The sequence below is a fragment of the Ahaetulla prasina genome, unplaced genomic scaffold (assembly GCF_028640845.1).
Source record: "Ahaetulla prasina isolate Xishuangbanna unplaced genomic scaffold, ASM2864084v1 Contig182, whole genome shotgun sequence".
Taxonomy (NCBI): Eukaryota; Metazoa; Chordata; class Lepidosauria; order Squamata; family Colubridae; genus Ahaetulla; species Ahaetulla prasina.
In genome coordinates this window covers 1-12100 of record NW_026681934.1, presented here as the reverse complement: position 1 = coordinate 12100, position 12100 = coordinate 1, and the positions used below count along the sequence as shown (strand labels likewise).

Below are 12100 nucleotides of genomic sequence, written 5' to 3'. Positions count from 1 at the left end.
GCACATCTAAATCACAGGTTTCTGGCCCTTCTTCTTGGAGATGATTTATCGATCCTTCTAGCCAACCATTCACATCCTCCCTGGATGCCTCAGCACATTCCTTCGGGAGGTTGCTGATGGATGCTTTAAGCCATTCTGGCAGGGTGTACTGTTCAGAGGAATCCTCTTTCAGGACTTTCAGCGATTGCTGAAGCCACCTCAGGATATTTGGCCCGGGTTCCTTCGATTTTTTTATTTTGAGGTTGTCCACTGAAGCTTTCAGCCATTTCTCATTTAATTTATATTCCATTTGAGGCTTCATTTTATCTTGTTGCGCTTCTGTCTTGTTTTCTGCAACATCTGCATTTGTTTGGCAGACACTCACAGCGCCTCTTTTGCACTCACTGCTGCCAGGTCTCTGGTCCATCCGGTCTCTGCCCATCAATAAGGTGCAGCAGCCCTTCCTCAGTTGTGTCTCTGGAAAAAATCAGAATGTTAGCTGTGAATCTGGACCAACAACAAAGCATTCTTAGTTAAAAATGATGGGAACTGCTTTGATGTCAGGAAACTCTCACTCTCAAAGTATATAAATATTGTTGGGTAGTTGGGTTGGAGGTTGAAAGATCTCTCCTATACATATCTTCCCATTCACTTCCATGAGACTAACTCCTGAGATTTGTATATGTAAAAGTATAATGAGCCGTAATTCATTCATTTCTTTCTAAAGTAAGGAAAATGTAGGTTTTCCAAGCTTTCTAAGATAAGGAGAACCTAATATGAAATTCTGGAACAAGAAGTTAGTGGTGGCGATCTACAAATTTCTCACCTCCACAGTCTTTCTTCATACTCTCTGCAGAGCTCCTCTTTCTCATCCGTCAGTTCAAGATTTTTGAATGTCACCATCTCGGCCTTAATTTGAGTCTTTTGTTTTCTAATGTCATTAATGACATCAGTGTTGTCTTTCTGTAAATTATGAGAACCAGAGAGATATTAGCCCACTTCATTTTTTACTTGAATTACTAAGCATACCTACATTCCTCATTATTTTTGCATGCCATTATACCTATTGCTCTTCTCTTATTCAGTTATACATACAGTACATATAAAAGAATGGAATATTTCTTTTATCTGGTATATCTGGCCTAAGGGATCTAATAAATAAATTTGAATTTGAAAGAAAAAGTCAAGATCACTATCTAAATATTTCTCACCGATAAAGTTCGTCTTTGAGGTCATTATTTTCTCGTAGGAGCTCTGCTTTTTCTTCAGCGTGTTTCTGCACCTTGCAGCTGAGACTCTCATTCTCTCGTCTGAGTTTTTCCAGCTGCCCAGACTCATCTGAATGATTTTTCCTGTAAAATATCAAGAGCAGAGTGCAATTAGCCCCCTTAGGTTTTTTTTTAAATTTGATTTGATTATTTGGTGGTTTTTTATTTATTTAAACTTGTTTAAAATTAAAACTAATTAAAATAGCTGAGAAAGGAAGAGAAAGTCAGGGTTGCTATCTAAAATTTTCTCACCTGCTCAGCTTTTCTTCATACTGTTCACAAAGTTTTTCTTTTTCTTTGGCCAATTGTATATTTTTATTTGTAAGCTCCTGAATTTTTAGTTCCAGCTCCTCTTTTTCTGCCAGAAGTTTTGATATTTCCATTGTCTTCCTGCAAATTATGAAGACCGGAGAGAAATTAGCCCCCTTAGGGGTTTTTTACTTGAATTATCAACCTTTTTATTCAATTACAACACGTTAAAAATACCTTCGTGTGTGTAAATACAGAGGAAATAATACTTTAATCAATTATCTTCCTTTTTTTTAATATACATTCCACGAAAGGCACAAACAAATTCAAAATGATTTTCAGAAGCAAATCATTTTGGATGTAGAATATGGGGAAAGTTCTCACTTCTCACAAATGTCTAACTGTCAACATATCCCAACAAGTTGCTTCCTCAGTGATTAAGGCAGTTCCTTGTTTATGAGGGAGCACAAGGCAGTCATTATGAAAGGTTCTGTTTAAAAATCAAATTCAACTGTTGCTATTCCCACCTTATTTCCCAAACTCTACTAGAATATCATTTCCGTCACTTGTTTGATAAAATGGCCAGTCCTATTGCCAATGTAGAAATTAGGAATGTTTTATTGAAAGTGTGAACTTAATAGGATGATGCAAAGATTTGATGAACTATGCCAAGACTTACATATAACTCTGGCCCCTCGCTCTCTTCAGATCTACTTCCAGTCTTTCAGTTTTTGTCTGAACAATCTAGAGAAGCCAAAATACATCACAAATCAGGAACATATTTCCATATCAGCCCACGCACTCCCCCCCCAACTACCCCATCACTCACATTGGGCTTCTTCGCCTCTTCTTATGACATGAACTATTTCTCAGTAATGTACACTCAAAAGATTCCTCAAATGCTAGATTGCTTACCTGAGGGGAACGCAACTTTAAACTTAAATCCTGGCCCACGCGCATTTCTGGATGTCTGGAAACCTGGGAGTTCTGTGAAGAATGAAAAACATAAAATGAATTTTAGATGTTTGCTTGATAATTTTCTTCATTTCATGGTCATGAGAAGATTTACATGAATTTGTTTTCCATAAATTCTCTGTCATGTTAGTGTAAAGAAGATATTAATTGAAACTTCTTCTTTAGAAAAGAGTCTGGGGTGTAGACAAGCATATTTGAGCATATTAAAATCATGCATGTCAAGATGAGCACAAACATGTGCAACTCCCAGTTTATTGCTGTAGATGTTCAATACAGGCAATAAAGATTATTCACGCTGGGATGGAAAAAGAAAGATCTAGTTTTAGTTCATTTGTTTAGGAAAGGATGAACACAGTGGTTCAACAAAATACGAATCATCTAAATTTTATTTCACTGCTAGTGATATTGTATGTGGCCAAAGAAAGTAGCTAATGTGGCAAAGAAGGAACCAACCAAGAATCAGCATGAATTGCCATTCTTTAATGGAAATTACAGATAAACTACTTTGTATTGAATGGATGTGTGTGTATGAACTTCATATATGTAATAGAAATATAAAGTGAACATAAATACTATATAAAATACGCTGCACATGTATTATTAACAATTACCAATTGTGAAAAAATCATTTATTTTCATTTTTCTCACAAATATATTCTAAGGTGAGCTACAAGTATACATTATATACCTCAGCACGTCTCCGTTCTTCAGTGGCAGATGACAGAAGAGGAAGTCTCGATATTTCTTCCTGCAATGACAAAATACCCCATTTAAAAAAACAAAAACTAAATTGACAGTGATTCTTCCAGAACTGAAGAAACTTCTTGGGTGAGAATCTAAACATCTTCAGGGAAAGCAAAAAGAAAGTCCTGCTTCCTCTTGAAAAAGCATCTTGGGGACAGATAGGGAATCCTTCTACTATATCCCCAAACAGCCCTTTCATTTTAAGTAGAAAGTGCAGAGAAAACAAAAGTTCTCCTGCCAAAGTCATAAAAAATTTCATTAGCAATTTGGTCCATGAAATATGTTAAATCAATATTTACAATGACCTAAGCTAGCTCTGCAAGTTCATTGATTCATTCATCCAACTTATATGGCTGCCCAACATGCAATGGAGACTCTGGGTCTCTCTCTTGGTTTTCCTTCCATTTATTTGTGTTTGGTTCTCAGGGACTGGCTGGACGAGTCCCTGCCATTTTTTTAGCAAGGTTTTTCAGAAGTGGTTTGTGTTGCCTTCTTCCTAGGGCTAAGAGAAGGTGACTGGCCCAGGGTCACCCACTTGGCTTTGTGCCTAAAGTGGGACAAGAAATGTCAGTCTCTGGGTTTGCAGGCTGATGCCTTAACCGTGATACCAAACTGGCTTTCTTGGGTTGCTAATAGAAGCTAACGATGTATTTCAAAAATAAAGTCCAAAACAAAAACCTATACTGGCAATTGAGGATAAACAGAAACCACAATTAATATTCTGTCTGTCTCTCTGTCTCTAACTACCTACCCTATCATCCATCCATCCATCCATCTACCTACCTACCTACCTACCTACCTAGCTAAAATTTCTATACGTTCCACCACACATTTACTGTGACAGCCTATGAACAAATGTTTTTTCTTACCTCTTGAGTAAGAACACGTTTCATGTTTTCTCTTAATTTTCTCAACAAATCGTTTTCCATCACAAAATCAGTGTTGGAAACTAGAAGATAAGGTAATAGGTGAGACTGCAGAGTAGCTTTGACATTTTTATTTCAAAAATTAAAATGTAGACTTGAGAGACAATGTCTAGAATAGCACATCATTTTTAAATTATATTATATTCTTCTAATCTGATCCTTTAGGACAAGCGTTGAACACAACTAACATAAAAAGATAAGGAAATAAATAACGTTTCTGTCCTAAAGGATCTAGAGGAATAGTCACAATAATGAAAAATGTGATTGGTAAATTAAAATCCAAACCATAAAAGCATTGGCCTCTAAAGACCATACTAAAAATAAGTGTTTTACGTATGTTAGAAAGACAGAGCTGTAGCCAAATGCAGCTGCCTCAAGAGTGCCTTTTAAACTCTGGGAATGATGCAGGAAAAGGCCATCTCCCCTCTGCCTAATAGTTTCGTCTCAAAAGAGCAGCGGAGCTTCTGGGTTTCTCCCGCAGACTGTTTTTTTTTTTTTCTAATTTCATTTTGTCACAACAGTATACACCAACATCGACATAAAACAACAACACATCATAAAAGAAAAAAAAATATATAAGCAAAAGTATGCAATCACTATGTTAGTTTGATATAATGAAGGGAACAATAGGACAGGAACGGTAGGCACTTTTGTGCTCTTATGCACGCCCCTTATAGTCCTCTTAGGAATGGGGTGAGGTCAATAGTAGACAGTTTTTGGTTGAAGATTTTGGGATTTTGAGTAGAGTCAGGTAATGAGTTCCAAGCGTTAACAACTCTGTTACAGAAGTCATATTTTCTGCAATCAAGTTTGAAGCGGTTGACATTTAGTTTGAATCTATTGTTTGCTCTTGTATTATTGCGATTGAAGCTGAAGTAGTCTTTTACAGGAAGAATATTGCAATAGATGATTCTGTGTGTTAAACACAGGTCTTGTCGGAGTCATCGGAGTCGGCCACTTTTGACAGGAACAGGATTTGATAGAGCGTTGCCAATTTTGACCACTTGTTGTCTGTTTGACAGGAAGGCATTTGTCCAATTGTGAAGAGGTCCTGAAATGCCGTAGGATTTTAGTTTTAGGAGAAGTTTATCATGTACTACTGAGTCAAAGGTTTGCAGAAGTCTATGTAGATTGCATCTATTGCTTTTCCTTGATCAAGGTTAGTAGTCCATATGTTTTTGCAGTGGAGAAGTTGTAAGTTACATGATAATTTTTTTCTGAAACCAAATTGTTTATTAGAGAGTAGGTTGTTTGTTTCAAGGTGGAGTGTAATGGATTGGTTTATGATAGATTCCATTACTTTGCATGAGACACAACATAGAGAGATAGATCTGTAATTTTCAATTAGGCTGCGATCTCCTTTTTTGAAGATAGGGATGACTGTGGCTAGAGACCAGAGTTTGGGAAGGGAACTAGTCGTGAAAGCTTTATTAAAGATTATGCTTAGGGGTTCTGCTATATTAATTGAAAGTCTTTTTAAAAAAGTATGCAGGTCCAATAGATAATGATGGTTTCAGGTTGCGAAGAGCTTTTTCAACATTATCTTCTGTGAAGTCTATATGTGTTAAGTCATTGTTAACATTTTTGGTACGATTGAGGAATGTCGGATATGAGCCATCGCTGTTTAAAAAGACTGAGCCGAAGAATGTGTTAAAGAGATTTGCTTTAACTGTTTCGTCAGTACGTTCTTTGCCGTTAGATTCTTTTAGTGGTGGAATGGATCTTGTTTCTTTAAGTTGATTGTTGACAAAATTATAGAAAGCACGATTGGAATTAGTGCGTAGAAGGTCTTCTTCTTGCTTGGTGTGGTAAATGTTACATTCAGTTTTTATTTGGTTGCAAATATTTCTGTAGCGGTTTTTGAAGTTCGCTACATCACCCTTTTTGTTTCTTCTCCAGAGGGATTTTTTTTTTTGGATTGAAGCTTTTTTATTGATATGGGTAATTTATTTATGTTTTTGATTTTGATGGTGATTTGTGGTACGTATAGTTTGATGATTTTATTGATTTCAAGTAGGAATACTTTATAATGGTCTTCTGCAGTGATACAGGTTGAGAATAGATTTTGCCAGTCAAGAAATGAGAGATCATTGTTTATAAGGTCATAGTTGGCTTTTTTAAAATTGTAGTTTGGAGTACTATTGTTATGACGATTTGTGTGAGGGCGTATATTTAGACAAAAGTCTATCATGCAGTGGTCGCTGTTGGAAAAGGGTTCTTTTATTTGTAGTCTGTAAATTGAGTTTGTGTTATTACAAAAGATGAGGTCGAGGCAGTTCTTGAGTCTAGTATTGTTAATTGGACGGTACAAAAAGGAAAAAAGATATGACGCCGGAAGATGAGCTCCTCAGGTTGGAAGGTGTCCAATATGCTACTGGGGAAGAGCGGAGGGCTAGTACTAGTAGCGCCAGAAAGAATGAAGCCACTGGGCCAAAGCCGAAAGGACGCCCAGCTGTGGATGTATCTGGTGGTGAAAGGAAAGTCCGATGCTGTAAAGATTTTTTCTCCATAGGAACCTGGAATGTAAGATCCATGAATCAAGGCAAGCTGGATGTGGTCAAACAAGAGATGACAAGACTGAACATCGACATCTTAGCAATCAGCAAACTAAAGTGGACGGGAATGGGCGAATTTAATTCAGATGACTATCAGGTATACTACTGTGTGCAAGGATCCTCAGAAGAAATGGAGTGGCCTTCATAATCAATAAAAAAGTAGGAAAAGCAATACTGGGATACAATCCCCAAAATGACAGAATAATCTCAGTCCGTATCCAAGGCAAACCATTCAATATCACAGTAGTTCAAGTCTATGCCCCAACCACTGGTGCTGAAGAAGATGAAATTGACCAGTTCTATGAAGCCCTACAGCACCTGATAGAATTAACACCAAAAAATGATATCCTTATCATCATGGGAGATTGGAATGCTAAAGTAGGAAGCCAAAAGATAACCGGAATAACAGGCAAATATGGCCTTGGAGTACAAAAGGAAGCAGGGCACAGGCCGATAGAATTCTGTCAAGGCAATACGATGGTCATAGCAAACACTCTTTTCCAACAACCTAAGAGACGACTCTACACATGGACATCACCAGATGGTCAACACAGAAATCAGATTGACTATGTGCTCTGCAGCCAAAGATGGAGAAGCTCTATACAGTCAGTAAAAACAAGACCAGGAGCTGACTGTGGCTCAGATCATGAGCTTCTTCTTGCAGAATTTAGGCTTAAACTAAAGAAAGTAGGGAAAAGCACCAGGCCACTCAGGTATGAACTAAATCATATCCCTGGTGAATATACAGTAGAGGTGACAAATAGATTTAAAGAATTAGATCTGATAGACAGAGTGCCTGATGAACTATGGACGGAGGTTCGCAACATTGTACAAGAGGTAGCAACTAAAACCATTCCAAAGAAAAAGAAATGCAAGAAAGCAAAATGGCTGTCTGAGGAAGCTCTGCAAATAGCGGAGGAAAGAAGAGAAGTGAAAGGCAAGGGAGAAAGAGAAAGATACACCCAGTTGAATGCAGAATTCCAGAGAACAGCTAGAAGAGATAAGAATGCATTCTTAAATGAACAGTGCAAAGAAATAGAAGAAAACAATAGAATAGGGAGGACCAGAGATCTATTCAAGAAAATTGGAGATATGAAGGGAACGTTTCATGCAAAGATGGGCATGATAAAGGACCAAAATGGCAGGGACCTAACAGAGGCAGAAGAGATTAAGAAGAGGTGGCAAAATTACACAGAAGTACTATACAAGAATGAGCTTAACATCCCTGATAACCACGATGGGGTGGTCACTAACCTTGAGCCAGACATCCTAGAATGTGAAGTCAAATGGGCCTTAGGAAATCTGAGCAACAACAAAGCCAGTGGAGGAGACAGTATTCCAGCTGAGCTATTCAAAATCTTAAAAGACGACGCAGTAAAAGTGCTACACCCAATTTGCCAGCAAATTTGGAAAACTCAACAGTGGCCACAGGATTGGAAAAGGTCAGTTTACATTCCAATTCCAAAGAAAGGCAATGCCAAAGAATGTTCAAACGATCGCACCATTGCACTCATTTCACATGCTAGTAAGGTTATGCTTAAAATCCTACAAGCTAGGCTCCAGCAGTATGTGGATCGAGAACTACCAGAAGTACAGGCAGGATTTCGTAGAGGCAGAGGAATTAGAGATCAAATTGCCAACATATGCTGGATCATGGAGAACGCTAGGGAGTTCCAGAAAAACATCTACTTCTGCTTCATTGACTATGCTAAAGCCTTTGATTGTGTGGATCACAACAAATTGTGGCAAGTTCTTAAAGAGATGGGAGTACCAGACCATCTTATTTGTCTCTTGAGAAACCTGTATGTGGGTCAAGAAGCCACAGTGAGAACTGGACACGGAACCACTGATTGGTTCAAAATTGGGAAAGGAGTCCGGCAAGGCTGTATACTATCACCCTGCCTATTTAACTTATATGCAGAACACATCATGAGAAAGGCGGGGCTAGATGAATCAAAAATTGGAATTAAGATTGCCGGAAGAAATATTAACAACCTCAGATATGCAGATGATACCACTCTAATGGCAGAAAGCGAAGAGGAACTAAAGAGTCTCTTGATGCGGCTGAAGGAGGAGAGTGCAAAAGTTGGCTTGAAACTCAACATTAAGAAAACTAAAATCATGGCATCCGGCCCCCTCCATTCCTGGCAGATAGATGGTGAAGAAATGGAGGTAGTGACAGATTTTATTTTCCTGAGCTCCAAGATCACCGCAGATGGGGACTGCAGCCAAGAAATTAAAAGACGCTTGCTCCTGGGGAGGAAAGCTATGGCAAATCTAGACAGCGTATTAAAAAGCAGAGACATCACCCTGCCAACAAAAGTGTGTATAGTCAAAGCTATGGTTTTCCCAGTTGCAATGTATGGCGGTGAAGGCTGGACCATAAGAAAGGCTGAGCGCCAAAGAATTGAGGCCTTTGAACTCTGGTGCTGGAGAAGACTCCTGCGAGTCCCTTGGGCTACAAAGCGAACGAACAAGTCAGTTCTAGAGGAGATCAACCCTGACTGCGCTTTAGAAGGCCAGATCCTGAAGATGAAACTGAAATACTTTGGCCACCTAATGAGAAAGAAGGACTCACTGGAGAAGAGCCTAATGCTGGGAAAGATTGAGGGCAAAAGAAGGGGACGACAGGTGGCTGGATGGAGTCACTGAAGCAGTAGGCATGAGTTTAAATGGACTCCAGAGGATGGTAGAGGACAGGAAGGCCTGGAAGAATGTTGTCCATGGGGTCGCGATGGGTCGGACACGTCTTCGCAACTAACAACAACAAGTTGCTCAAGACCTAGGTTTGTAACGGCGCTGTATAGTGTAGTATGGATTGGTTCGGTTGTACATTCATTTGTTATCCAGTTTATAGAAGGTAGATTTAGGTCACCCAGGAAGATGAGAGGTTATGGGCAAGAGGTAGCCCATGTTAGTAGTGAGGTTAACGTATTTGCATGAGCGATGTCGTAGTCAGCGGCTCTGTAGCATAGTATGAATCTAAGTGTGGTGTTGGTGGACAGGTCACATACAATAGTTTCAGGAAGAGAAAGTTTATGTGCAACTTGAATATTTTTTAAGTGCAGTGATTTTTTGTAAAAGATAACTACTCCACCACCTCTGCGGTGTTCACGATCTGATCAAAGGACTTGATATTCTTTGTTTGAAATAATGGAGTCAGTGAGGGATGAGTTTAGGCATGTATCACAAAGAAATATGATATCAAACGTACCATTGTTTAATAAGAGGATAAATTCAGGTAATTTGTTTACAATACTTCTTGCATTTATTAATTTACATTTGAGACCTGTAGTGTTTGGTGTAGGAGAGGTAAGGGGCGTGCATACCTAGTTGTGATCGGTAGTTGATTGAGGGTTATTTGTAACAGGTGGTAGAAGGAAGGTTGGTTGAGCAATGAGCGGCTGATCGTTGGATGATTGGAGGTTTTGAATGGGTGGTTGAAGATTAGTAGGTTGATCGATGGGTGAATGGATGTTTCGATTTATGGATGCCTTGTTTGATGGATGGTTGAATGTTCAACATCTTCAACATCTGCTGAAAGGCATTCTCTTCACATTCTCTTCGGCAGTCAGGCACTAAGTGCTTGAAAAGGCAACTCCCATTGCCTCCCCTAATAACTGAGGGAAACACAGTCCAGTGTTCCTGGATAGCACCCGGTTGCCCATCCCTCTCCAGGAGTTCTCACTTTCCACATTATAACAAGAAACATCAACACTAACTTTGCTTTAAAAATGTAAATCCTATTATGTAGGGGATACAACCATGGATCTGCTAAACTATCTGGAATGATCTATATAACTGGCCACGAATATTCACCATGAAGAGTCTTTTAAGTCAAGGAACTTTTTTCTCTTTCATACCATAAAAGACACAAACAATTTCTAGAGGTAAAACTTTTGATTTAATGTATGAAAAATGTTTTCACTTTGTTCCCAATTGCCAATCTGCAAAGGTAGCCGAACAAGTTGCTTTCTCACAGTTTAGGCAGTACCTTTTTGTTAGATTGCATGAGATCACAATCCCATCAATAAAATTTGCAATAGTAATGAGAGCTTCCTATGAAAAACAAGCTCATTGTATTGGGGCCACCAACGAATAGCAGAGGTCTTCTTGGTATTCTATATTTATTCTATAATTTATCTGTCTTTAAAATGGGAATTAGCAACAAACTTTTACCGACTTCCACCTAGGTGTCTGCCCCCCAATTTTGAAGTAAAAACTAAATACTGAAAGCAAACATGTCATCAAGGCTTGGTGTCAGGTGGGTGATGACATCTCAGTGCTTTCTCTAGAAGTGTGACCCAGACCCGCTGGGTCATCCCTCCAGAGGTATGTGTGTGCTTACCAGGATCCTCAGCTCCTCCACACTTCAGCACCTCTGCACTTCAGCCTCAGCACTTCCGCACCTCCGCACCTCAGCACTCAGCACCTCAGCTCCTCAGCACTCCGCACTTCAGCACCTCCGCACCTCAGCACTCAAGACTTCAGAACTTCAGCACCTCAGAACCTCAGCACTTCAGCACCTCAACACTTAGCTCCTCAACACCTCCGCACCAGCACTTCAGCACTTCAGCACCTCTGCACTTCAGCTCCTCAGCACTTCAGCACCTCAACACTTCAGCACCTCCGCACCTCAGCTCCTCAACGCTTCAGCGCCTGAGCGCTTCAGCGTTTCAGAACCTCAGCACTTCAGCACCTCCGCACCTCAGCACTTCAGCACCTCAGAACCTCCGCACGTCAGCACCTCCGCACTTCAGCACCTTAGCTCCTAAACAGCTCTGCAATTCAGCACCTCAGCTCCTCCGCAACTCAGCACCTCAACTCCTCAACACCTCAGCACAAGGATTGGACCCTGGAGATATATATATGTAGCAGTCAAAGTCATCACAATCAGTGTTTCATGACCCATCCTAATATGACTTAATCTTTTATCTAGCTGTGGATGGATGCTAGGGGTGCACCTTATATGCCCTACAGGAACTGTACTTTGGTGTCCTCAGGCCACCAAAGTAGACATATCACAGTTCCAATACCAAAGGCGAATGGCAAACCTTTACCCTAAAATCCCCATAGTTCCTCATATACATGGTGGTCTCCTCTGCTTTTTGGCTAAGAATCCCACCTCAGAAATGGTTTCGGTGGTTTTGAATTTGATGGGGGGATCTGAATTCAGTCATGGCCCATGAAAGGAGAAAGGAGAGCAGAAGGAAGGTTCCATTAGGTTAGTTGCCTAGCAACAGAGTAAAGATTCAGATAGTGGCAATTAGCTGCAGCAACATTCCGAGGAGTGACAGCCCACAGAACAGACTTGGCTCCCTCTCTTCTCAAGTCCAACATGGACATTCCTGGGTGACTTCATCACACTTTCTCATCCCTTTATCTCACACAGTTAATTTGATGG

The 12100-nt window shown here is 39.8% G+C and overlaps 1 protein-coding gene across 1 annotated transcript; it reads right to left on the bottom strand.

The window, feature by feature from the left end:
• Positions 1–875: 875 nt before the first annotated feature.
• Positions 876–11066, bottom strand: LOC131187287 (golgin subfamily A member 6B-like). Its single transcript, XM_058161553.1, has 8 exons — positions 11045–11066; positions 4085–4164; positions 3160–3219; positions 2412–2483; positions 2176–2240; positions 1500–1637; positions 1191–1331; positions 876–942 (listed from the first exon to the last, which is right to left on the bottom strand). Exons 2-8 carry the CDS (start codon positions 4142–4144, stop codon positions 876–878), a joined length of 603 nt encoding a protein of 200 aa, XP_058017536.1. The 5' UTR covers positions 4145–4164; positions 11045–11066.
• Between the last annotated feature and the right edge of the window lie 1034 nt (positions 11067–12100).

What these genes read in the sequence shown, in the direction of transcription:
- LOC131187287 (XM_058161553.1), bottom strand. Translation starts at nt 4,144, where the DNA reads ATGGAAAACGATTTGTTGAGAAAATTAAGAGAAAACATGAAACGTGTT. An exon ending in AACGTGTTCTTACTCAAGAG is followed by an intron (nt 3,220 to 4,084) that starts GTAAGAAAAAAC and finishes TTGTCATTGCAG; the next exon opens with GAAGAAATATCGAGACTTCC. An exon ending in CTCAAAGACGAACTTTATCG is followed by an intron (nt 943 to 1,190) that starts GTGAGAAATATT and finishes CATAATTTACAG; the next exon opens with AAAGACAACACTGATGTCAT.